A 27,885-nucleotide genomic window follows, 5' to 3' on the forward strand; every position below is an offset into this window, starting at 1 on the left:
TTTAAATAAGTTCAAAGGAATTGAAGTTATCCCCTGCATATTATCAGACCATAGTGCGATGAAATTGGAGATCAATAGCACAAGAAACCGCAAGAATTTCATAAACACAAGGAAATTAAACAACACACTTCTGAATAACCAATGGGTCATAGAGGAAGTTGAAGAAGAAATCAGACAGTTCCTACAATTAAATGGCAATGCGAATACAACATATCGGAATCTATGGGACACAGTGAAAGCAGTCCTATGAGGGATATTCATAGCAGTGAATACTCAAATTAGGGAAACAGAGCGAGCTCAATTACACAACCTGGTGCTGAACCTCAAACTTCTGGAAAAAGAGGAGCAGGACAAACCCAAAGCGCATATAAGGAAGGAAATTATAAAGATCAGGGCAGAAATCAATGCAATGGTGATTAAGAGAATGATACAAAAAATCAATGATGCAGAGTTGGTTCTTCAAAAGAATAAACAAAATTGACAAACCCTTAGCCAACCTTATCAGATAAACAAAAGGCCCAAATCCATGCAATTAGAAATTAAAAGTGTGAAATTACAATGGAACCAGCAGAAATCCAGAGGATTGTCAATACCTACTTCAAGAACCTGTACGTCAATAAGATGGAAAATAGAAGAGAAATGGACAGATTCCTAGATTCTGGTGTCATTTTCTGTCTGCCTGCAAGACTTATTTGGTGTAATATACATCTGTCGTTATTTAATTCTGAAAAAGTACTTAATTACAATTTCATTTGCAATGTAGTTTCACTGAGTTTAGAGGTGTAGGTTTATATCCTCATTTCTTTTTCAGCATTTTAAAGATATAACTCTCTACTCACATTTTCAACGTTTGTGAGGAGACATATGCTGTCATGTTAATTTTTGTTCCAAAAGAATTATTTTCTTCCACTGCTTAGTTTTAAGATTTTTCTCTTTATCATTGATTTTAATCAATTTCATTATTGAGTGTCACATACATTTTTTCATGTTGTTTTTGGTGAGGATTCTTTTAACTTCTTCCATCTGTTTATGGTTTCCAGTTTGTTTTTAATCTGGATAATTTTCATTCAGTGTTATTTCAAATATGCTTTGATCCTCTTTTTTTCCTCTCCTGAGGGGGGGGACAAGTACATTATATTAGGGCACTTGACATTGACCTATAGCTCACCAATGACTAGTCATTATTTTCTCATTTTTCTATTTCTCTGTTATATTGAGACATTTCTCTTGCTGGGTCTTCAAGATCACTGTTTTTTCAGTCATATCCAATCTGTCAGTTGTGCACTCTATTTTAATTTTTCAACTCAGAAATAGTAGTTTTCATATTTCCAAGTTTGGGGGATTTCTATATCTTTCATGTCACTATTTTACATGTTTATTGTTGTTCTTAGTTTCAAAAACATGAAATTCAATTTCAATTATTGTATTTTTATCCTTCTCTGCTATTATCCAGTTCAGTTGTATGTTCATATCAACTGATTTTCTTTTCAGTTTTTCATGGTACTACTTTGTTTCTTTGAATGCCTGATAATTTTGATCTGATGAGAAACATGGTGAACTTCAACTTAAGTGCTAAATATTTTTACCTCTATAATAAATATTCCTGAGCTGGGTTCTGGACATAGTTAAGTTACTTGGAACTAGTAAGATCCTTAGAGTCCTCCTTTAGTTTTTGTTATGGGAGATTCGAACTCTGCTTGATCTCTGGTCAATGTTTCTTTACCACTGAGATATAACACTTCTGAGTACTCCAGACCTTACCTGATGGGTATCCAGAGCTTCTCAGGAGATTTCTGTGGGCACCTTTCTCTTTTTTTGTATTCCATACTGCAAAGCCCAACCATCTCAATCTTTCTGGACTCCAAGTTCCATGTCCTCAATTCAAAGGCAAATCAGGTGCCTTTTCTTGGGGAAGGGGGAAAAATAAGAACCAAGAGAGTATGTAAACGTGCATATCTCCAATGACGAATGTCAGTATATTGTACACCCAAAATGTACCAATAAAAGGATGTAAAAAAAAGCATGTCTTCTTTATCGAGTCACCAGTTGATGAGCAATTGGGCTGTTTCCAAGATTTAGGTATTACAAACTGTGTCACTGTAAACATGGGTGCTCCTATATCACTGTGGTATGATGCTTTTAATTCTTTTGGGAAGATACCCAGCAGTTGAATTGCTGTGTCAATTGAGACCTCTAATCCTAGATTTTTGAAGAATTTCCACACTGGTTTCCACAGTGCTTGGACCAGCCTGCACTCCAACCAACAGTGGAGAATGTTTCCTTTTTCCCCACAGCCCCGCCAGCATTTATTGTTGGTTGATTTCATGATAGCGGCCATTCTTTCTGGAGTGAGGTGGATTCTCAGCATTGTTTTAATTTGCATCTCCCAGATGACCAGTGATGTTGAACATTTTTTCATATATATTTTTTTGTTTGTACTTTGTCATCTGAGAAGTGTCTATTCATTTCAGATGCCCACTGTGCTAGTTACTTCTCTCTTGTTGCTGAGACAAAATACCCGACACCCAGGGTTAAAGGAGAAGAGGTTTATTTGTCTTACAGTTTATAGAGGTTTCAATCTATACTCAACTTGCTGCAAGACAGGGATGTCAAACAGTCTTTGCAAAGCAGAAACAACAGGGCACACACAAAGTAGCAAAGGCAACAAGGGAGAGACCTTCACTGTGTCTTTCTGCCTCTTTTACCCCATCCAGACTACTGGGATTAAGGTGTGCTCAACCGGTCACTCACATGTAGTGGTTTAGTAAACACATGCCCTATATCCCAGCATCACACAATCCAGATTTAGCTACTTCTGACCGAATGAGGCATTGGGGGGACATCCAGACCCAAACCATAACACCCACTTTTGCAATGAGTCTTTAAATTTGGAGGGGTTGATTTTTTTCAATTCTTTGTATGTTCAAAATATTAGTCCTTTGTTTGAAGGACTACTGGCTAGAATTTTTTTCCCACTCTGGGTGTTGTCTCTTCACTCTGTTGATGATTTCTTTTTTTTTTTTTTTTGGTACCGGGGATTGAACTCGGGTCCTTGTGCTTGCACAGTAGGCACCAAAACCACTGAGCTAAATTCCCAGCCTGTTGGTGACTTCTTTTGCAGTGCAAAGCTTTTTAATAGGGTGAGATCCCAGTGGTTCTTTGTATTATTTCCTGTAAAGTCTGGGTTTTGTTCATGAACTCTTTACCTACCCCTATATCCTCAAGAGGTCATGAAAAATCAATTCAACAATTGCAAGATGTTGCAGAGAGAAATAATATATGATTGATTGGAGTTAATGAGGATGTCCGCAGTAGCAGAAATGCTATACAAAAGCTGTTCCAAGAGGTAGTGGCAGAAAACTTCCCAAACTTGATAGAAGAATTTGACATGTAAATAAGTGAGAGATATAGAACTCCAAATAGCCATGACCAAAATAAATCCACACCAAGGCACATAGAAATCAAGATTGCAGAATTCAGCACAAAAACAGAATTTGAAGAGCTGTTAGAGAAAAGAAACAAATCACATATAAGGGAAAGTCCATCAGAATCACAGCAGACTTCTCAACAGAAACCCTTAAGGCAAGAAGAGCCTAGAGTGAAGTATTTTAATCCCTAAAAGAAAACACCTCCAACCTAGATTGATGTACTTTGCAAAACCATCTTTCAAAATTCATGGAGACCTAAAATAATTCCATGACAAAGAACAACTGGAGAAATTCACAACCAACAAACCAGCTCTACAAAATATTCTGAAGGGCATTTTAGAAAGAGATAATGAAAATCACATTTGCAAGAACACCAGTAGAAAGAAGCCACCAGACAGGACAAATAGTTACACAGGAAAGACAGGAAAACAATAAGACAAGGATAACCCAATAAATATCAACTAAAACCACCAATGTAAATGGTCCCAATTCACCAATCAAAAGAAACAGACCGGCAAATGTATTAAGAAAGAAGATCCAACCAAAAACAAAACTGAGAAGACCTTTAAGCAAGGCACAAACTCAGACTTCCACCCAAAAAAGGCAAATTCTGGGCGAAATGAGAGGGAAAAGTCTGATAACCACCTGGACACCCTGAACTGATAGCACAGGAAGGAACAAAACAGATATATGAGGCTCTAGAAAAATTCAAAGCAGAAATAATCTCCAAGATAACTACAGAGATGGTGAGCACAGTGAAAGACATGATTAGAGGCTCTAGAACAGAAACAGATTTAAAAAAAATAGAGGAGCTCAGAAACATGCTGGAAGTCCTGAATGCACAGCATAAGAAAGAAATGGAAACCATGAAACAGATTCAAACAGATATTCAGGAGATTAAAAACTCCATTGAAAGCACACAGAGAAGATTAAGGAAATCTGAAGATAGACTATCAGATATGGAAGACAGGATTGTGGTTAAGGACCATGAAAACAGAGATTTCTTAAAAATAGTAAGGAACCACAGGAAAGCAATCTATCAGCTGCTAGATGATCCAAAGAAGAACAACATAAGACTGATAGGAGTCCATGAAAAAACAGGAGAAAGTACAACTGACATAAAAGAAAAACTGTTCACAGAAGTAAGAGTAAAAAACTTCCCAGACAGAGGTGGAGAATTGGAATACAGATAAGTGAGGCATATAGAACTCCACCTAAACATGATCAAAAAATATTCTACACCTAGACATATAATAGTCAAGATCCCAGAAACCCAACAGAAGAACAAAATCTTACAGGCAGTTAGAGAAAAGAAACAAATCACCTACAAAGGAAAGCCCATTAGAATCATGGTATACTTCTCAACACAAACCCTCAAATCAAGGAGAGCCTGGAGTGAAGTATTTCAAGCCCTAAAAGAAAATAACTTCCAACCTAGACTGTTGTATCCTGCGAAATTATCATTCAAAATTGAAGGGAAATTAGATAGTTCCATGACAAAGAACACCTGAGAAATTTCATGAGCACAAAACCAGCACTCCAAACAATTCTAAGCAATATCCTAGAAAAAGGCAATGAAGGTCACAACTCCATGAGGCCCAACAGAGGGAAGCCACCAGGCAAGGTAAGAACCTAAATGGAAAGGGGGAAACATAAGGAATAAAAGAGGCAACAACAGTAAAACATCATGACAAGGATGAGTCAATATATATCAATTATAACTATCAATGTTTATGGCCTCAATTCACCAATCAAAAGAAATAGACTGACAGAATGGATTAAGAGGCAAAATCCAGCAATATGCTGTGTACAAGAAACCCACCTAACTCAAAAGGAAATTCATAGACTGAAAGTAAAAGTATGGAAAACAATTCTCCCCGCAACAGGAACCCAGGAAAAAGCAGGGGTAGCAGTCTTATTTGCAGACAAAGTAGATTTCAAACCAAAACTAATTAAGAGAGACAAAGATGGTCACTACATCCTTCTGAAGGGAACCACCCAAGAGGAAGAGATGACAATCCTAAATATATATGCACCAAATACCAATGGCCCAACTAGAAAAAACAAATATTAATGGACATGAAAAACCAAATAAGCACTAATACCATTGTAGTGGGGGGGCTCAATCCACCACTGTCACATATAGACAGATTATCTAGAAAAAAATCGACAACAAAATTCTAGGACTGAATCAACTTATTGAACAAATGGACTTAATAGATGTTTACAGAGTGTTCCACCCCACAAAATCAGAATACACATTCTTTTCGGCTGAACACGGGTCATTCTCCAAAATAGACCACATGCTAGCTCACAAGACATGTCTAAGTAAATGTAAAAGAACTGAAGTTATCCCCTGTATATTATCAGACCATAGTGCCATAAAATTGGAGATCAATAACATAAGAAACTGCAAAACTCCCACAAACACATGGAAATTGAATAACACACTACTGAACAACCAATGGCTCACAGAGGAAATTAAAGAAGAAATTAGGCAGTTTCTACAAGTAAATGATAATGTCAGTACAACATACAGGAACCTGTGGGACACAATGAAAGCAGTTCTACATGGGAAATTCATAGCTGTGAATGCCCATATTAGGAAACCCAGAGAACTCAGATAAATAACCTAATGCAGAACCTCAAGCTCCTAGAAAAAGAAGAGCATACCAAACCTAAAGCTCATACAAAACAGGAAATTATAAAGATAAGACCAGAAATCAATGCAATGGAGACTAAGAGAATGATACAAAAAATTAATGAATCAAAGAGTTGTTTTTTCAAAGGAAAAAAAATTGATAAACCTTTAGCAAACTTTATCAAAAAAAAAAAAGTAAAGAAAAGGCTCAAATCCATGCAATTAAGAACAAAAAAGGTGAAGTCACAAGAAAACCCAGCAGAAATCCAGAGGTCGTCAATTCCTACTTTGAGAACCTGTACTCTAATAAAATGGAAAACAGAAGAAATGGACAGATTCCTAGATCCACATGGATTTCCAAAGATAAATAAAGAAGATACAGAAATTCTAAACACCCCAATTTCAATGAGTGAAATTGAAAATATAATAAAAAATTGACCAACATAGAAAAGCCCAGGTCCTGATGGCTTCACTGCTGAATTCTATAGGACATTTAAAGAAGAACTAATGCCATTACTCTTTAAAGTCATCAAGGAAATTGAAAGGGAAGCAAGGCTTCCAAATTCATTCCTGGAAGCAAGTGTTACTTTGATTCCAAAATCAATGAAAGACCCAAGCCAAAAAAAGAACTACAGGGCATTTTTCCTAATGAATATAGATGCAAAAATCCTCAACAAGATACTGGAAAACAGGATACAGAGGGTGACCAAGAAGATCATACACCTTGACCATGTCGGATTTATCCCAGGGATGCAAGGATGGTTCGTCATTTGTAAATCAGTAAGTGTAATACATTACATTAACAGAATCAAGGACAAAAATCATATGATCATCTCAATAAATGCAGAGAAGGCATTTGACAAAATCCAACACCAATTCATGATAAAAACCCTAAAGAATATTGGAATAGAAGATCTTTATCTCAACATGATTAAGGCCATCTATGATAAACCAACAGCCAACATCATACTAAATTGTCAAAAACTGAAAAGTTTCATGCTAAAATCAGAAACAAACAAGCATGCCCACTATCACCACTCCTGTTCAATATAGTTCTGGAAACATTAGCCCCAGCAATTAGAAAAGAGAAAGAAATAAAATGAACAAAGATAGGAAATGAAGAAGTTAAACTGTCATTATTTGCTGATGATATGATACTTTACAGAAAAGACCCACAAAACTTGGACAAAAGACTTCTAGACTTAATTGACAGATTCAGTAGAGTAGCTGGATACAAGGTCAACACTCAAAAAACAATAGCCTTCTTATACACAAATAGCAGACTCACTGAGAGAGAAATTAGGGAAACAATTCCTTTTACAATTGAATCCAAAAAAAATGAGATGTCTAGGAATCAACCTAACAAAGGAAGCAAAAGACTGCTACACTGAAAACTACAGCACTCTGAAAAAGGAGATGGAGGCGGTTTAAGAAAATGGAAAGACATCCCTGGTTCCTGGGTAAGAAGAACCAATATAGTGAAATGCCCATACTTCCAAAACTTCTATATAGATTTAATGCAATGCCGATTGAAATTCCAACACTACACTTCACAGAACTAGAGAAAACAATCCAAAAATTCATTGGGAACTAGAAGAGACCTAGAATAGCAAAAGAAATTCTGGGCAACAGAGACATGGCTGGGTGTATCACAATCCCCAACTTGAAACTATACTACAAAGCTACTGTGATAAAAACAGCATGGTACTGGCAAAGAAACAGACCTGAGGATCAGTGGAATAGATCAGAAGATGGAGAAACAACTCCAGACATACTCAGCCACATCATCTTTGAAAAAGTAGCCAACCACCCTCATTGGAGGAAAGATAGCGTATTTAACAAATGGTGCTGGAAAAACTGGATTTCAACCAGCCAAAGATTAAAACTAGACCCATACCTATCACCATGCACTAAACTAAGATCAAAGTGGATTAAAGATCTAAATATTAAGTCAGAAACACTAAACTTGCTGGAAGATAAGTTAGGTAGAACTCTTGATGACATTGGCATAGGAAAAGACTTTATGAACAAATCTTCAGTAGCACGGGAGCTAGCACAAGAATCAACAACTGGGATCTCATCTTATTAAAAAGCTTCTGCACCGCAAGAGAAACCACCAACAGAGCTAAGAGACAACCTACAATGTGGGAAAAATTTTTTATCTGCTGTACCTTATACAAAGGGTACTATCTAGAATATCTAAAGAACTGAAAAAAATCAGACCCCGAAATTCAAAGACCCAATTCAAAAATGGGCATCTGAAATGAACAGACATTTCTCAGATAAGGAAGTAAAAGCAGCAAATAAATAAATGAAAAAATGTTCAACTCCACTGGTCATTTGAGAGATGCAGATGAAAACAACACTGAGATTCCCCCTCACCCCAGAAAGAATCGCTGGTCCGAGTTACCTCTCAGGAAACCCAAGCAGAGGCTGGGCCAGAAGTCCCCTGGTTCTTGCCCTGCCTAGGACCACTCTCCTCACAGCTGTCCCAGGTGAGCATTCCTCTCAGCTTCACCCACCATCTAAAAGCTCTGCTCAGAGCGGTCTTCCATCCTCTCAGCCTTTGATCTCAGGCCCAAGACACCTCACCTGAGGGGCTGGCCCTGGCCGCATTACAGCTGCATGAAATCAACTCGTGCAAAAGAAAGACAAGTTTCACAAAACCCCAGCCTCAGCACTAACGCTGGGCTGCTCTCTGCTGGGCCCCAGCCAGTCCCTGCTCTTGGACTCGTTCTTTAGGTTCTTGATAATACCTCTCCATCGTCCTCACAGGGTGGATGTCACAGGACTCCACCATCCTGCTGGCTATGGTGGATCTGGCTCCATCTACTGTGCCCATACCACCACAGACACAGGGGCCCCCGAAGAGCACAGGTGAAGCAAAGGTTTGGGGGCCCTGGGCCAGTGAGCAGATGGGCTTCTTTCCTGACAGCCAGTGTTTCTAATGGAACAAACCAAGCAACTTCAGTTATATGTACAATTTAATGGTTTACATTAACTGGAAACATGGAAAAGAAATCAAGAACTGAATTTCATGCCTTTATTTCTTGACTCCATTTATCTTAAAGTTCTTACACATTCAAAAGGAAATTCCTACTCCAGTGCCATGGTATCATGTTTTATATCACAAAAAGTGAAGGATTTCCTAGTTGGTTTTACAAAATAGCAAAGACGCTTATGCTGAGAAAGGAAAAGCAAAATCCATGTGTGCTCAGTACCACAGAAAATTACAATTTCATCAAAAATTACAGTCAACAACCAACACAACAATAGCAAAAATAAATGCCATACTTCAAATGAGATGTGCAAGCCTCTTTAGTCTTCATAAAGAAAACAAATGTCAATTTCCCAGTAACCCAAAGAGAACAAATGTCAACAAGGAAAGCCCAGTATTTCCCCCTCCTACCCTGCTCTTCACTACTGAGCATGCTTGCTGCTCTCCTCAAACACAGACTGAAGGATTGGTATCATTTCACATGGGCAGGAGCTAAGCTAGTGACATGGCTTCTGAACATGCTGTGTCCCTGGCCTGCACCTTGCCCCTCAATGGCCCACATGTCGTACTTGGGCTGCCTGTTGCTGGTCTCTGACAGCCTCTTCATATAGACGTGGGTAGGACCTGGGATCTCTCTTATTGACCTTGGCCAAATGCTCCAGGACTTTCATCTTGGTGGTTTCAGCGTGGGTCCTTGGACCCCACAGGAACTCATAGCGAGCAGGATCACTATCAGGCACCTGGCGATACTCTAGATACCCTTCCTCTACCAGCTCCTCAGTGATGAATTTCCTGGGCTCCCCATAGACTAAGTGCTCCCTCCCATCATACACCTGCATTCCATTAAGTGCAAGCCAGACAACCTCCTCACTGGCACGGTTGGCATTCTGGAAGATGATAGTGATAATCATAATCAAGAGGCTGGTTTTGGCAATGCTGTGGTCATCACCCACTATCGCGTTATAGGTGAGACCCAGGACAGGGTTAAGGGAATACATGTGCCCAGGGGGATCCACTTCCTTCACATCAATGCCAAACACCATGTACATGCAATCAGAGACTTTTGTAAAGATCAGAGGGAAGTGCTCCTGGTAATCCTTCATGACAGAGTGCAGGATTTCTTCCCTGGTGGTCATCTCCTTATTACTATACTTTTGGAGCAGGAAATCTACCAATTCATCTATTTTCTCATGCAGGACCTCAAGGGGCAGGGACTGAGGATCTGCCTGGTCCTGAGAGGTGGATGGATGCTCCTCCTGTGCCCTGCTGGAGCCCTGACTGGATTGGCTCGTTTGCCCGGACGCCATGGCAGACAGCTTCCCCTAGCCTGCTGTGGTGACTCCTCCCAGCAGGAGTATGTTCTGATGTTCCCTGCGGACAGTGAGAGCTTCGCGATGAGGACTCAGATGCCTGGAAGAGAGAGGGAGAGACTGAGTGTCCTCAGCGGAGAGCAATTGATTCCCACAAAGGCCGATTACAGGATTTGCTTTGAGTGGTGCTCTAGGGCCTCACAGGCTCCGGTCCTCCCCTGGCCTTGTCCCCAGAACCTGGGACAGGAAGTGAGGGTGCTGCTCCTGCTGCAGTTGAACCACAGAGGACAAGCTCTAGGGCAGACAGTACGGCATGTGGAGCCTGCGGACTATGAGGTGTCCTTGCTCTGGGACAGGGCCCTCGGAACACGTTCAGGTCACGCACCTCACCTTGGCTCCTGGTACCTCCTGAGCGGCCTCTGCTGTGCGACCCAAGGATGCTGCCTCACAAGAAGACCTTCACCACCTGGTTCCCGGATCTCCTGCAAGAGGCATGGAGGGCGCTCAGGCTGCACACCTCAGGTCCCTTCACAGGAGGGGTGGGCTGGACCCTGCGAGGTCCCCTCTGCTGCTATTTCCTCGGCTTAAACCCCGATCCCATGCCACTGGTGGCCAGAGGCAAACTCTCAGAATAAAGTGTCTCCCTCTCCAAGAGGAAACAAAAGACAGCGAGGGTCTCACGTGGGGCCTGACTGCCTGAGTCCACAGGTGGAGCTGGAAAAGTCCAGGGGTCCAGGGGTCTAGGGGAAAGGAAGCCTGCTTCATGCTAATCTGATAAATGCTTAGTTCCGGGACCATCTCTGAGATGAGCTGGGCCACCATCTTTAAACCACAGCCCTGTGTCTGGGAGACACTGAAAGAGGGAGTGAGGGACATTGACCCAGAACTGAGAGGGCAGCCTCAGCCTGATAGCCATGCCCAGGCTTCCTGGGATGAGGTGGGCTCAGGGGACCTGTGTGCAGCACCCATGTCTTTGTTTGGGGCAGGGTGCCCAGGCCTCCCTTGGGGTCCTCACCTTGACCCTTGTGTCTGCTGGGCAGAGGGAGATCCCTGTGCCTGCCTGCAGACGCCCTCTCAGAGCGAGTCCCTCACCTCCCTGAGATCCCCAGGATTCTCTAAAGACATGAGCAGGCACCCATCCTGTCACCCCTCCATGGGGACTCCACGACAGACAGCAGGACCTGTGCCCGCCTCTCCTGTGATGAGGGAGCCCCGTGTGCTTCTGTCCTTTCTCCATCTTCCTCCTGTTGGGCCTAACCTTCCTCATCCCCACCCCACCTGAGATGAGCTGATCTCCCCTTGAGACCCAGACCTCATCCCCTGAAGACGGCCCACCTTCCTGCCCGGGGAGAGGGGAGCATGCTGACCCCAGGGGACAGGCACAGCCTATGGAGTCCTAGGTCCTGGGCTGCAGACACACTCAGTCCTCAGGAAGGGCCCATGGCTTGGGGCTGGCAGCCCCTGGGGTCCTCCGCCTGCTGACCATGTGCAGCTCCCTCTGCTGACCCACGGTCACCTCTTAGACCAAGGTCCTCGCCTCCCTGAGTCCTCCCACCCCCACCCACTTAGCAGCAATAGAGCAATCCCCATGCAGCCCCCCTTCCCGGACACCCACGTTGCTACCAGGGGAAGCCAGGCTCTTTGGGGTCTCTTCCTTTTATGGGTGTGGGGTGAGGTCAAACCTTCAGTCCTGGAAAATGGTAGTGTGGGGAGCCGCACCAATTCAGCCTTCCTGAGAGCTGGAATCCAGACTCTGGAAAATCAAATCTTGAAGAGGACAAAAAAGAAAGAGATCACTAGGAATCAGGGAAGCACTCACATGAAAACTGAAAACCCCAGAGAAGTTGAAGAGACAGACTGTGCAGAGATGGGAGCAAAGCTGCCTGGATTTTCTCCCTGGCTCCTGGCTCGCAGGAAAGGGAAGCTGAATATGTAGAACCAAAGGGAAACCTGGGGCTCCAGGAGGCCCCGGGGAGGAAAGCGGCACCTCAGTGCACTGGAGGCTGCAGTGATCTCCATGGATGGCGGGAGCTCGGCTCCCAAGCAGCCTGTGCCCAGGCAGCAGTGGGAGAGGGACCCTGGGCAGGTGCCTGCCCATCCCCGGAGAGGACTTGGGCTCTGGTGCCATTCCAGGAAAGCCTCGAGTGTTCTAACCTGGGACTCAGAGCAGTCACAGAACAGCTTGGCTTCAGCGTCCCGGTATGACCCTCCCACAGTGGGCGGGTGAGAGACAGGCTCAGGAAACAGCCCTGCCCGGGGAGGGGCTGGAAAGGGGCCCCTGAGGTATTGGATCTCAGCTAGGAGGGCACAAGCCTGATCCACCAGTGCAGGCCAGGCCTGGGCCGAGGTGCTCTGTACTGGAAGGAAACCCGTAGCATTGGATATTCAAGCCCTTGCCCTTGGGCCTGCATCCAGCATACATCTGGGTCTGGCTGCCTTCCTTCCTTCTCTACCAGGTGAACAAGGACTCACCTTGCCTTGGACACTGCCACAGCCTGGGAAAAGCAGAGGGTCCTGCCCCTGAGAAAATGGACAATTGCTGCACTCCAAGACTTAGCGTCCTGCAAGGAAATGATTCATTCACAATTCCAGACCATTTTTGCCTAGTTCTCTTTTTCCTTATTCCTTCTTTTTATCATCTTTCCCTTCTTTTTCCTTTTAAGTTTTTCCTTTATTTTTTATTATTTTTATTCTCCATATAATTTCTTTTCACTTCTTCCCTTTTTTCTATTGTCTTCTATTTCTTGGCCGTTTTATTCTTACCATTACCTAATGCCATAAATATCCTTCTAGTGTGTTACAGGATCTTCTGATCAACTTTTCTCTCCTCATTCCTACATCCCCTGGGTAAAAATTTCAAATTTTAATTCTTGCATTCTCCCTTTCCCAGCCAATCATCTTTAACAGTATAACAAGTAGCTTTATTAATCTTTAGATTGGCAACTATAAAGTTACTCTTAATTTTTTTCTAGCAATAGAGGAGCTATAGCAGTTGCATTTAGTACTATAGGCTGTATGTAACGTGTGGGTTGTCTTCATATCTCTACTATAATTGAGGCTTTCTATTATATAGTCAAAGGTGCCACCTAATTGCTTCATCTTTTACGTAAATATCTAATTTGTCTTGGATGGTACCACTGTAGCTGATTTGCTTGACGTTGCCAGGGTCACATAATTATTGCCATGGATGGGTTTTCTGTGTGCCAATGCCCAGATTCCCTTTGTGAAATTGACAGTAGTGGGGCCCATTTCCAGAGAACTCGGTGTTGGGCCAATTACGCTGCATCTTCCTCTCCCAAATTAAGGGAGGTGGACAGATCTTAGGGAAGGGGTAAAGGACCATAGTTAGCTGTGCCCAAAGTGCACCCCTGAAAAGCAAACTAATGAAACAGACTCTTCACTAGCAACAAAGACTTTGCACTAGAAGCACCACAAATTCCAGCACCAAGCAAACAAGCAAAAAACATAGAAACATGAGGTGGCAAGGCAATAAAATGACCCCCAGACTCCCACCTGCCCCAAAGCCAATTCAGGGGGCATCACTGGGGAGAACAGCAAAGCCACACACCTGAAACTCCAAAGGATACCAGAGGAAGTTAGAAATCAGGTCAAAGAGATGCCCTGTAGGATCAAAGACGATAACTAAAGAGATAAACAGAATGATACAGAAAATTTCAGAAGTCACTAATAAAAAGCTACCTGTGCTAAAGAAAATGATACAAAACAGGAACGACCAGTTCAGCAAAGAATTAGAGTCCGTGAAAAGGTTTCAATCACAAATCCAGATTAAAAATTGCTTTGGACAGATGGGTGAGGGAAGCAAGCAATATGAAGACAGAATATCAGAATTAGAAGTAGGGATGCATGGGCCGGGGATTTAGCCCAGTGGTTCCATCGCCTGCCTCACAAGTGCAAGGACCGGAGTTCGATCCCTGGTACCAAAAAAAAAAAAAAAAGAAATAAGGATGCTTTTAAAGAACACCTACTCAAAGGCACTTTAAAAGCACTAAGAGGACATAAAATATTGATCCATCAGCTGCCAGGTGTTGCAAAAAATACTAATCTAATCTAAGGCAAGTAATTGAATAATGGAAAAATAAATCAGAGCAAATGTCATAAAAACCTGTTTATGCAAAAAAAATCAGAAAACTTCCCAAATATATGGTAAGAAATAAACATACAGAAAAATGTGGTTTATTGAACTCCAAATAGTTACAATTCCAAACAGTACAAAAGAGAACCTCTCCAAATAATATCATTCTCAAAACGCCAGAAGTCCAATACAGGGACAAAATCGTAAAAGCAGTTAGAGAAGAGTAGTGAATAAACTATACAGGTAAATCCACTGGAATAACTACAGACTTCTCAATACAAAAATTAAGGGCCAGGAGGGCTTGAAGCAAAGTGTTTCAAGCCCTAAACCATAACAACTTCCAATCCCAAATTGTACATGTTGCAAATCACTCCTTCAAATTTGTAGTAATATGTTACTTCCAAGAAAGGGAGCACCTGAAGAAATTCATGCCCAACAACCAGCATTCTAAAAAATTCTCCAAGATATCCTAGAAAGAGACAATGAATCCAGTCAATACCAATTAGTAAAATAGAATGAATACACCTGGCAGGATGAGCAGGTAAGCAGAAGGGAAAAAAAAGCCAAAGTATAACGAAATCAGCAACAGGAAACTAATGCAATGACAGGAAGACATCAATTCTTTTCAGTAATAACTCTCAATGGGAACAGTTTCAATTCTTTAATGTATCAAGAAAGAAGAGCCACTAATTTGCATTATAAATGAAACACATTTAATTCAAAAGGAAATTCACAGATTAGAAATGAAAAGATAGAAAACAACATTCCATGCAATGGGAACCTGAAAAAAAAGCAGCAGTAGCTATTTTAATTTTAGTAAAAGTGGATTTCAAACAAAACTGATCAGAAGAGACAAAAAAAGGCCACCACATACTGGTGAAATGAGCAATTCAAAAGGGTGAGATAAGAAGTATAAACATATATACACCGAAACCTGATGCACCCTATTTCATGAAACAGTAATAGACATAAATAGATAAGCACCAAGATAATAATCTGGGATCTCAATACCCCACAGTCACAAATTGGATTAACTAGACCAAAAATTCTACAAAAAAAATATGAGTTGAACCAAACCTTCAAAGACACGGACTTAACAGATAACTATAGAGTGTCACACCACCAACAACACAATACACATTCATCTCAATATCACATGGGACTCTATCCAACACATAACATGCTAGTACATAAAGCATGCTTAGATAAATGCAAAAGAATGAAAATTATTCTGTGCATATTATCATATCTTAGTCTAATGAAACTAGAAATCAGTGGAAAAGGAAACTACAGAAAGTTTGTGATAATAATAATAACCATCATCATCATCAGTGGGTCACACAAGAAATCAAGCAAGAAATTAGGCAATTTGTAGAATCAGACAATAATGCAACATACTGGACCACCTGGGACACAATGAAAGCAGTCTGAAGAGAGAAGTTTAAAGTGCTGAATGCCTTCATCAGAAAAGGAGAGCAAGCACAAATCAATAACCTAATGATACCACTCAAAGTCCTAGAGAAACAAGAACAATCCAAATGCAAAGCTAGTATGGGGAAGGAAATTGTGAAGATCAGAGCAGAAATTAATGAGATTGAGACAGAAAAAATAAAAAGAATCAACGAATCAAAGAGTTGGTTCTTTGAGAGAATAAACAGAGTTGACAAAACCCTACCCAATCTTACCGAAAAAGGAAAGAAAAGACCCAACTCTGTGCAATTATAAGTGGAAAAGAACACACAATGGATTCTGCTGAAATTCTGAAGACCATTGTTAGATACTATGAGAATATGTCCTCTCATAAAATTGACAATTCAGAAGAAATGTACAAATTCCTAGGCATGTGAACTACAAAAGCTGAACCAAGGAAATATAAAAATTCTGAATAATACCATATCAGCTAATAAATTGAAGAAGTAATAAAACCTCCCAAGAAAAGCCCAGGTACTGATGAATTCTCTACTGAATTCTACGAGAACTTTGGAGAGATCTAATGCCAACTCCTCAAACTCTTTAATGAAACTGAAAGGCAAGCCAAACTCCCAAAGTCATTCTGGAAGCAAACATTAACCCAATCCCCAAAGCAGAAAAGGACACAACCAAAAAAGAGAAAATACAAGTCAAATTCTTTAAGGAACACAGATCCAAAAGACTTCAATAAGGTATTGGCAAACAGAATATAAGAAATCATCAAAAAGATCATATGTCATGACCAACCAGGATTCATTCCAGGGAAATAGGGCTATTTCAACATGTGCAGATCAATAAATGTAATACATCACATAAACACATGATTGATGAAAATTGCATGATCATACCAACACACCCAGAAGAAACATTTAACAAAATCCAACATCCATTCATGGTAAAAACCCTGAAGAAAATAGGCATAGAAGAAACTTATCTCAATCTGATAAAAGTCATCCATGACAAACCAACGGGCAGCACCATAATACATGGGGGCGGGGGGAAGCTGAAAGCTATCCCCCTGAATTCAGAAACAAGACAAGGACGTCCATTCTTACCACTCCTCTTCAATATAGTTCTCAAAATATTAGCCAGAATAATCAAAGAAGTCCAATAATTGAACAAGATCTGTATAGGGAAGGAAGAAGTTAAATTATGATTATTTGCAAATGATACTATTATCTACATAGAAGACCCTCAAAACTCCATCAAAAGACTCCTGGGATTAATCAGCAAATACAGCAGTGTAGCAGGTTAGAAAAGCATTACACAAAAATCAGTAGTGTTCCTGTATATCAGTGGCAAACTCACAGAGGAAGAAATTAGAGGAACAATATTTTTTTAAGAAAAATTAAATTCTTAGGAATTAAATAAAAAAGTGAAAGACTTCTACAATTAAAAGTACAGTACTCTAAGGTTAGGGATTTAGCTCAGTGGTTCCGCTGCTTGCCTAGCAAGCGCAAGGTCCTGAGTTTGATCCCCAGGTAGCAAACAAAACAAAACAAGACAACAACAACAAAAAAGTACAGTACTCTAAAAAAGGATATCAAAGAGGATGGCATAAAATGAACACGTCTCAGGTTCCTGGGTAGACACAATGAACATAGCCAAAATGACCATAATTCTACAACTATTTAACAGATTTAATGCACTCACAATCAAAATACTAATAGCATTCCTCACAGAACTACTGAAAACAATCCTGAAATTCATATGGCACCAGAAGAAACCTAGAACAGCAAAAGCAATTCCAGAAAACAAGAGCAAGGCAGGGAATATCATAATCCGAGATTTGAAGTAATACTACAAAGCTACAGTGATAAAAACAGCATAGTAATGGCGAAAAGCCAAGCCAAACCTAACCAAACAAAACAGACTATTTGGTACAGAAACAACTTCCTACAAACTCAAGTAGCTTATCTTTGGCAAGGCCACCAAATACTTTTGCTGGAGAAAAGACAGCCTCTATAACAAATGGTGCTGGGAAATCTGGCTAAGGATCAGCCCAAGGATCTAACCTTGACCCATATTTCTCTCTGCACTAAAGAAAAACCAAAATGGATCAAAGTTCTAAATATTACAACAGAAACTGTTACTCTCCTGGAATCCAAAATATATAAACCATCGGAAAACATTAGGAGTAGGCAATGATTTTCTGAAACGAACACTAATTGCAAAGAAATAATAGTAAGAATCAACAAAAGGAAGCATATCAAGTGAAAAAGCTTCTGCATAGCAACAGAAACGAAGAGAGTGAAAGAGATAACCTACAATGGGAAAAAAATTTCCCAGGTAATCCTCATATAATGGACAATATAGACCATATAAATAGCTCATTGTAGAGAGTTTTCAATAAAGCTTAAAGGAAAACAGGATTTACCCAAGGAACATCCCTCCTGCTTAAGGACAGGCCAAGGAGGCCCTCACACCCAAGCTTCCTACTTGGTGTGCCATTCTCTGAGGAGCTGAAGGAGTCTCTGATTAGAAGAGACAAAGTCACTACATACTATTTAAGGGAACAAGCCAACAAGAAGAGATAACATTGATAAACATATATGTACCAATACTTGAGCATCTATCTTCATAAAACAAAAATTGCTGGCATTAAAAGATCAAATAAATATTAACACAATCACTTTTACAAAGAGATAGATCAACCAAACAAGAAACCAATAAAGAATTTTCAGAGCTGAACCACACTCTTGAACATATGGACTTGGAATACACAGAGTATTCTGCTCCTCTACAACAGAGTATACATTCTTTTCAGAGTATACATTCTTTTCATATGGTACTTTTTCCAAAATAGGTCACATACTAGTCCACAAAGCTTGCTTAAGTGAATGTAAAAGAAAAGAAATCAGCCCATGCATACTATCTGACTCTTGTGCAATGAAAACAGAAATCAACAAAAGAAGAAATTTCCGAAAAGGCAAAAGCTCCTGGAAAATTAACACCACACTCCCAAACAACCAATGGGTCATAGAATAAATCAAAGAAGAAATGAAAAAATTTCTGGAAGTTAATGACAGTGACTGTACAACAACAAAACCTCCTGGACCCTATGAAAGCAGTCCTAAGAGAAAAATTTCTCACAATCAATGCTCACATTAGGAAAACAAAGCAAGCCCACATAAATGACCTCATGAGAAATCTTAAGATATCTGACAAACAACAACAAACCAGCCCCAAACGGAAATCTAGGAGGGAAATTGTAAAGGTGAACGCAGATATCAATAAAATAATGACTAAAACAAAAATCAAGGGATCAAAGAGCAGTTCTTTGAAAGAATAAATAGATAATCCTCACAAAGACAAAGAGGGAAAAGACTCACATGGATGGAATTCAAAATGACAATGGTGAAATCAAAGCAGACACTGTCAAAATCCAAAAGGCAGTAACTACTTCAAAAAATTAGATTTCAACAAATTAGCAAACTTTGAAGAAATAGACAGATTCCTAGACACATGCAAACTACCAAAACTAACCCAAGAAGACATAAATATGCTTAACAACACAAGAACAAGCAATGAAACTGACTCAGTAACAACGAATCTACCAACTAAAAATGCCCAGGACCTGATAGATTCCCTGTTGAATTCTACAAAACCTTTAATGTCTTGTCTCACTAATACTTCTCAGCTCTTCCATGAAATCGAAAGTGATAGAGTGCTCTCAAATTTGTTTACGGAAGCCAGCATCACTCTCATCTCTAACTCAGAAAAAGATTCAACTGAAAAAGAAGAGTATAGGCCAAACTACTTACTGAACATAGATGCCATAATCCTCAGCAAGATGTTACCAAATAAAATGCACCGTATTATCAAAAACCTGATATATCATGATCCAGCAGGTTTCATCCCAGAGATGCAAGGATGATTGAACATATGGAAGTCAAGGAATATAATATAGCACATAAACAGGAGCAAGGACAAAACCCATATGATGATATCAGTAGATGCAGAGAAGGCATTTGACAAAATCCAACACCTCTTTATGATAAAATCCCTGAAGAAAACAGGTATAGAAAGACCATATCTGAATATGATAAAAGCTATTTATGACAAACCAGTAGCCACCATCACAGTAAATAGGGAAAAAACTAAAAGCATTTCCCTAACATCAGGAAGAAGACAAAGATATCCACTATCACTTCCTCTGTTCAACATAGTATTTGAAACATTAGCCAGAGCAACTAGGCAAAAGAAAGAAATAAAAGCGATACATATATGAAAGGAAGAACTCAAATCATCATGCACATGACATGATGCTCTACATAGAAGACACAAAGAACTCCAACAAAAAATTCTTAGAATTAGTAAACAACCTCACCAAGTACAAGACACAAGATCAACACACAAAATCATTAGAATTTGTGTACATCAATAATGAGTGGGATGAAAAGGAAATTATGAAAACAGTGCTATTCACAGTTGCTTCAACAAAGAGGAAATATCTAGGGATTGACACAACCAAGGAAGTGTAAGACCTCTACAAAGGAAACTATACTACTCTGAAGAAGGAGACTGAAGAGGACCCCAGAAAATGGAAAAAATGTCCCTTGTTCCTGGAGAGGCAGAAGCAATATTGTCAAAATGGCCAAACTTCCAATATTGTTATATAGATGCAATGCAGTCTCGATCAAAATACCATCAGCCTACATTACGGAGCTAGAGAAAACACTCTTCAAATTCCTGTGGAACCAGAAGAGACCCACAATAGCAAAAGTAATTTTGAGCAATGAGAGCAAAGCAGGTGGCATAGCAATACCTGCTTTCAAGTCATACTACAAAGCAATAGCAATAAACATGGGATGGTACTGGAACAAAAACAGACACATGGATCAGTGAAACAGAAGTGAGGATACAGACATCTCCTCAGACATATTCAACTATGTGATCTTCGACAAAGATTCCAAAAGCATATATTGGAGGAAAGATAGCCTATTCAACAAGTGGTTTTGGGAAAACTGGTTATCTGTCTACAGAATGAAACAGGACCCTTATCTCTCACCATGTACAAAATTAAAATCAAAATGGATCAAAGATCTAAACATTAAAACAGAAACATTAAACCTTATGAAAGATAAAATATTTTAAACACAAGAAGACATAGGTGTAGGAAAGGATTTTCTAAGCAGAGCCTCAGACGCACAAGAAATAGCAGTAAGAATCACCTAATGGCATTGTGTCAGAATAAAAAGCTTTGGTACAGCAAAAGAATCAATCAGTAGAGTGGAGAGGCAACCCAAGGACAGGATAAAGTTTTTTCCAGCTACTCCTCAGACAGAAGACTAATACCTAGAATATGCAAAGAACTCAAATAATTAAGCCAACCAAAATTAAAGACCCAGTCAAGAAGTGGGCCAGAGAAATGAGCAGACACTTCATAGAGGAAGAAATACAAATGGTCAATAAATATATGAAGAAATGTTCAACATCTCTGGCCATTAGAGAAATGCAAATTAAAACAATGCTAAGATTCCATCTTACTCCAGAAAGAAAGGCAAGCATTAAGAAATGCAACAATAACAAATGTTGGCATGGCTGTGGTGAATAAGGAACCCTCTTGCACTGTTGGTGCGAATACAAACTAGTACGACCATGATGGAAATCAGTACAGAGATTCCTCAAAGAAGTGACACTAGAAGTTCTATATGACCCAGCTATCTTCCTGCTAGGTGTCTTCCCCAAAGAGTTTAAGTCATCATACTACAGTGATCCTTGCATACCAATGCTTATAGCAGCACAATTTGTAACAGCTAAATCCTGGAAGCAGCCTGGATACCCAGCAGACAACTTGATAAAGACAATGTAGCATACTGTGTATAATAGTGTACTACTTGGGTATAAAGAATGACACAGTTGAGACATTTGTTGGAAAATAGATGCACCTTGAAAATATAATGCTCAGTGAAGTAAACTAGTCACACAAGATTAAATACTGTATTGTATCTCTCAATTGAGTGAGGCGAAGTACAAACAAAGAAAATGAAAGGGGATGGATAGAAAGGGACAAGGGGCAGATCTCTTGCAATAGAGAAGTGGTCCAAGGGAACAAGAGCGAGAGATGAGGAGGAGGGAAAGGGGAAATGAGAGGAATAAAGATGTGCCATGTACAGGAGCCTAAAAACTCAAATTACTGTAAACGATATATGTCATACTATGAGCTAAGACAACTAATATCAACAAGTATGAAAAAGGCATGGAGGAACTGGATGAGGAGGGGGAGGGGGAGGGAAGGGGAAGGGGATTAAAAAAAAAAGAAAGAAGCTCTAAGATGTACATGTGACCACTTCCAAGATGATTGGAAACAGCATGAATTGCAAAACTCTACTAATAAAATACAGAAGTTATGAAAAAGGGATCTCAGAAATTCGGTCCCCTAAATTCAAAGACCCAATAAAAAACTGGGCCCCTGAAAGGAATAGACACTTCTCAGGTGAAGAAGTACAAATGGCCAATAAATACTTGAAAAAATGTTCAGCATTGCTGCCCATGTAAGAAATGAAAACTAAAACAACACTGAGATCTCATCTCCATAAAGAAGGGCTATCCTCAGAAAATCCAATAACAGCAAATGCTGCCAGGCCTGCGAGGAAATGGAAACCTTTTGCATTGCTGGTGAGAGTGTGAATTGGTACAATCACTGTGGAAATAGGTATGGAGACGACTTCAAGCACTAACACTAGAAATTACATTTGACCCAGATGTTTCCCTTCTAAGTATCTTCCCTAAATAATTAAAGACATCACATCACAGTGAGCCATGCATACCCATGTTTATAGCAGCACAAGTCACAGCAGCCAGACATTGGAAGGGGGGGTGTATGTCTATCAGCACATGAATGTATAAGAAAGTGTGGTATATAGAAACAAAGAAGTACTACTCTGCCATAAAGATGGATAAACTTGAAACATTTGTAGGAAAATGGTTGCAACGTGAGACTATATTGTTAAGTGAAGTAAATGAGACACACAAGCTTAAATATTGCATTGTTTCTTTTAGATGAGAAACTCCAAATATAAAGAGCACAAAGTCACTATAGGACTGTGATCATTACATGCTACAAACAAACATATATGTGTGTATATTATATACACATATAGACTTATATTTATGAGAAAAGGGATCCAAGAGATACTTTTAATGGGAGGGAAGAGAGGGGAAGGGGATTAAAAAAGAAAGTATGTCATGGGAAGGTACAAAAGTCCCCTGATGAATGTAATCATTATGAATTACAGCAAAAACCCTACAGGCCTCACCTAAGTTCCTCACCTTGATTGCTGGCAGAAGTTCCTGCACTGGACAGAAGGACGAGGTTCCAGAAGCCCTCCTTAGTCTACAGCATTCCCGTGCCCAAGGAGAGGCACTTCCCCTCCACTGATCTGCACAGGCGTCTTGCAATCCAAGCACACTGTGACCCTCTCTGTGACCCCAGGGGTGGGATTCAAGGCAAAGGGGAAGCTGTCTTGTTCCTGAATTCAGGAACATGACAAGGACACGCACTATCATCACTACTGTTCAACACAGTTCTCAAAACATTAGCCGGAACAATCAGGCAAGAGAAAGAAATGAAAGGAAAGGAACAAGTTAAATTATCATTATTTGCAGATGACATGACCCACTACATGTCCAAAATCCACTACATCTCCAAAACTCCAGCCAAACACTTATTAATAACCAAATTCAGCAGCATAGCAGGCTACAAAATCAACACACAAAAATCAATAGCATTCCTGTACACCAATAAGAACCTCACCAAGAAAGAAATTAGGCAAACAGTTACTTTAAAATAACATCACAAAAATTAAATCCTTAGGAATTAGCCTAACCAAGGGAATGAGAAAGACTTACTGTGAAAACTACAGAGTCTTAAAAGGAAATTGAAGAGGGCATCACAAATGCAAAGACATCTCATGTTCCTACAAAGGCAGAAACAATGCAGTCAAAATCGCATAATCAGAAACCTTATCCAGATTTTTTTTTGGTACCGGGGATCGAACTCGGGTCCTTGCGCTTGCCCAGTAGGCATCGAAACCACTGAGCTAAATCCCCAGCTCATCCTTATCCAGATTTAATGCAATCCCAATTCAAATACCAATAGCATTCCTCATAGAACTAGAGGAACAATCCCAACATTCATGTGGAACCAGAAGAGACCTAGAACAGTAAAAGCAACCCAGGACAACAACAGCAAGAGGAGGGATATCAAAATCCCAGACTTCAAGTTAAACTACAAAGCTGATGAAAACAGCATGAACCCAGTGTGGTGGCACACTCCTACAGTCTCAGCACTCAAGAGGCCGAGGCAGGAGGATCGCCTTGAGTTCGAGGCCAGCCTAGGCTACATAGTGAGTTGAAAGCCAGTCTGAACTACACAGGGAGACCCTGTTTGAAAAAAAAAGAAGAAGAAGGAGAAGAAGAAGAAGAAGAAGAAGGAGGAGGAGGAGGAGGAGGAGGAGGAGGAGGAGGAGAAGAAGAAGAAGAAGAAGAAGACGAAGAAAAAAAAAGTAAAACAGCACGGGGCTGGGAATGTAGCTCAGTGGGAGCAAGTGCAAGGTCCTCAGTTTGATCCTTGGTACAGGAAAAAGAAACAAAAAAACCAGTGTGATACTGGCAAAAAATCAGACTTGTGGATCAGCAGAATTGAATGCAGGATACAGAAACCACACCAGGCAACGCAACTGTGTTCTCTTTGACAAAAGGACCAAATACTTTGGCTGGAGCAAAGGTAGCCTCTTTTACAAATGGTGCTTGGAAAATTGGCTGTCCACATGCTGAAGGTTGAACCCAGACCCATATCTCTCATCATGCATAAATAAAATCAAAATGAATCAACAACCTAAATATTAGTAGGGAAACACAATCTGCTGGAAGACAAATTAGGTAAAACTCAGGAAGACTCATGTGTAGACAATGACTTTCAGTTCAGAACACTATTTGCACAAGAAATTACCAAGAAACAACTAATGGGATCAAATCAAGTTACAGTGCTTCTGCACAGTAAAGGAGACACCCAACAGAGTGAAGAGGCAACCTGCAGAATTGGGAAAAATTTTGCTAGCTCCTCCTCAGACAAACCACTGATATTCTAGAATACATAAAGAACTAAAAAAATTAGGCTCCCCAAATTAAAAGACCCCACCAAGAAATGGTCATCTAAGTGAATACATGATGGCCAATAAATACACGAAAAATGTTCAGCACTGCTGGTCATTCATGAAATGCAAATGAAAACAATACTGAGATTCCTTCTCACTCCAGAAAGAATGCCTAGCTTCAAAAAAATCAAATAATAGCAAATACTAGCAAGCCTGCAAGAAAAGAGGAACCCTACTTCACTGCTGGCAGGAGTGTGAACTGGTACAACTGCTATGAAAGTCAGTCAGGAGATTCTTTATAAAACAGCACCAGAATTTACATTCAACCTTAACATTCCACTTCTAATTATCTTCCCGAAAGAAAGACATCATATGCATACATCTCCATGTTTATAGCAGCACAATTCACAATAGCTAAAAGTTGGAAGTGGCCGATATTTCCATCAACATATGAATGGATATGAACCATAGTATTTATATACAATGGGTTACTACTGTGCTGTAAAGAGGAGAACTTGAGTCATGTGTAGGAAAATGGGTGCACCTTGAGACCATAATGTTAAGTGAAATAAATCAGACATACAAGCTTAAATGCCACATGGTTTTTCTGATATGAGAAACCCAAAATATGAATAAAGAGCAAAATGAAAGGTACATAAATAAATAGGTAGATAGATGTTTAGGGTATGGGAAGGTGAGCAAGACATGGAAGGGGGGTAGGGGGAGGGAACTGATATCACAAAGGTGGCACTGTGAAGTGTACACGTGCATAGAGTTTCTATGAGGAATGTCATCATCGTGTACTGTAAACATGTACAACTGCACATATATAACAATATATGTATACCTAACCTACATATATAACAATACACATGTGTAAGTATACAAAAGTATGTGCATATATACAATATACATACATATGTATGTATAGCCGTATGCACAGATAATATAGATACTTATTTATCCAGGAGACACAGGGTGGGGGGAAGGAGAGGAAAAGGGGTAACAAAGAATTAAGCTATGTCACGGACTCCTACCAGCTCCCCACGATGAATGTACTCACCTGTAGCGCGTGGGGCAGGGCAGGCAGGACAGGCTTTTCCACATGGCGGGGATATCCTCGCTCTGGCCTGGGGCTTCCCCAGTTTCCCCTGGAGCCCTCACCTTGATCTAAGACCACCCAGGCCCTCTTTGCTCCTCCCACCTGAAGCACAGTCCTCAGAAAATGCTCTGAGACAGGGTCTTGCTATGAATTCCAGGCTGGACTTGAACTCACTACTTAGCCCAGGCTGGCCTCCAACTCAGGGGGATCCACCTGCCTCAGCCTCCTGAGTGCTGGGATCACAGGTGTGCACCACTATGCTAGGCTCCATTATCCTAATGTACAATATTCTTTGAACACTTCACAAACGTACAACGTTTGTCTCATGATTATTAAAAATTCAGTACTTGCATTACATTTTATTGTCATTAATATGATATTCTGTAAATATTTAGTTTTCTTGTTGTTACATAAATAACATCATGGTCAGGATTCTCTGAATCCAAGTCTGGACAAATCATATTTTGCTAAAATCATCTGCTAGAAGCCAAACAACTACCTGCTTGGGTTTTGAACCAATGGTTAAGGTGTGTGATAGAGCTGGAAAGAAAATGTTTCCTTGCTATTCGGTATACTAAGAAAGCTTTTTTAGGTAACAATGAAGACTGTCAGGTGAGAAAAGTTCCCTGGTTTGGGGGCATAAACCTCTGATAATATAACTCAGACCCCCTGAGGCCTGTCTATAGATAGTCCTTTGGGATAAAAGAGATTATAAAACTCATTCAATAGGTTGATAAAGACCAAGAAGCATCACATGTTCATAACAATATTTTCTGAAGAGTGGCTTCTTTTAACATAACAATACACATGCTATATTGGATATCTTCTCATTCCAATTTGAAAGTTTCAGCGTGCACACACATGGAATGGTTAACAATACAGGCCAAGTTAAACTTGCTGCCTCAGTTTCTTCTACTAGGAGGAAAAGTGCTTTGTATTACTAGTAATGAGTTAACCCATGTAAAAACTCCTGAAACCACACTTGCTGCAAGGTAAACACATGATCTTTAGCTACCTCATACTCTTCCACGGATGTAGGGGATTACACCTGACCTTTGTTTGCTTCTTTAAACTTTTTGTGTATTCTGTATTTCTGTCAGTGAGAAGCTGTACTACTGTAGTGCAAAATAATTACGTCAATGGCGACTTCAGCGCATTACAGAAGCTGTAATCTGTTACCTTCAAATAAATAAACTGGTATCATTGGGAATTAAACAGGAGTGCTGAAAGGAGGCGCTGTCCTCAGAACTCTGCAGCGCTGCAGTGCAGGGCAGAGAACAGAAGGCTTTTCTGGAACGTTCTAGGTCCTTCTCTCTGGGGTGGAGAGTCCTCGGTGCTCCCTCGGCCCTTACTTTGGCCTAAATCAGCCCAGGTCCCATCACTTCCTCCTCCCGAAGCCTAAAAGTCAGAGCATGGCTCTGATTCTGCACTCGGGGTCCCCCGAGCCAAAAGCGGTCCCCCCGAGAATTCTTTCTCTGGGCGCCAGGCCACCACAGAGGCAGATGGGCTGTGGGCTTCCTCACTTCCGCAGTAGCCCGCTGTCACCCTGACCCCTAACCGAAGCCACACACACAAGTCCCCTCACCTGATGCGAGCACCTTCAGAACAGGACCCCAGGGCCTCCCCCCGAAGCCGCCGCTGCTGCTGCCGCCGCTGGAAGTCACATCCGGCAAAGTGCCCGGGGTCTCCCAGGGCTGAGAGCAGGAGCGGAAAGTTACTCTTAAGGTCCCCTCGGCGAGCAC

General features: G+C 40.5%; 1 protein-coding gene across 2 annotated transcripts; it reads right to left on the reverse strand.

Annotated features, from left to right (window-relative positions):
- Positions 1-9,098: 9,098 nt before the first annotated feature.
- LOC101704715 (melanoma-associated antigen 10-like) lies at positions 9,099-27,820 on the reverse strand. Of its 2 annotated transcripts, none has more exons than XM_087202033.1 (5): positions 27,729-27,820; positions 12,850-12,938; positions 12,060-12,144; positions 10,768-10,859; positions 9,099-10,477 (listed from the first exon to the last, which is right to left on the reverse strand). In XM_087202033.1, exon 5 carries the CDS (start codon positions 10,372-10,374, stop codon positions 9,616-9,618), a length of 759 nt encoding a protein of 252 aa, XP_087058159.1. In that variant the 5' UTR covers positions 10,375-10,477; positions 10,768-10,859; positions 12,060-12,144; positions 12,850-12,938; positions 27,729-27,820; the 3' UTR covers positions 9,099-9,615. The 2 variants fall into 2 exon arrangements, with proteins under 2 accessions (XP_087058159.1, XP_087058158.1); XM_087202032.1 differs by having other exon boundaries at positions 10,763-10,859.
- Positions 27,821-27,885: the final 65 nt, after the last annotated feature.

Source organism: Heterocephalus glaber, unplaced genomic scaffold, assembly GCF_053883595.1.
Source record: "Heterocephalus glaber isolate CG9 unplaced genomic scaffold, H.glaber_assembly_v1.0 deba00001762, whole genome shotgun sequence".
Classification (NCBI taxonomy): Eukaryota; Metazoa; Chordata; class Mammalia; order Rodentia; family Bathyergidae; genus Heterocephalus; species Heterocephalus glaber.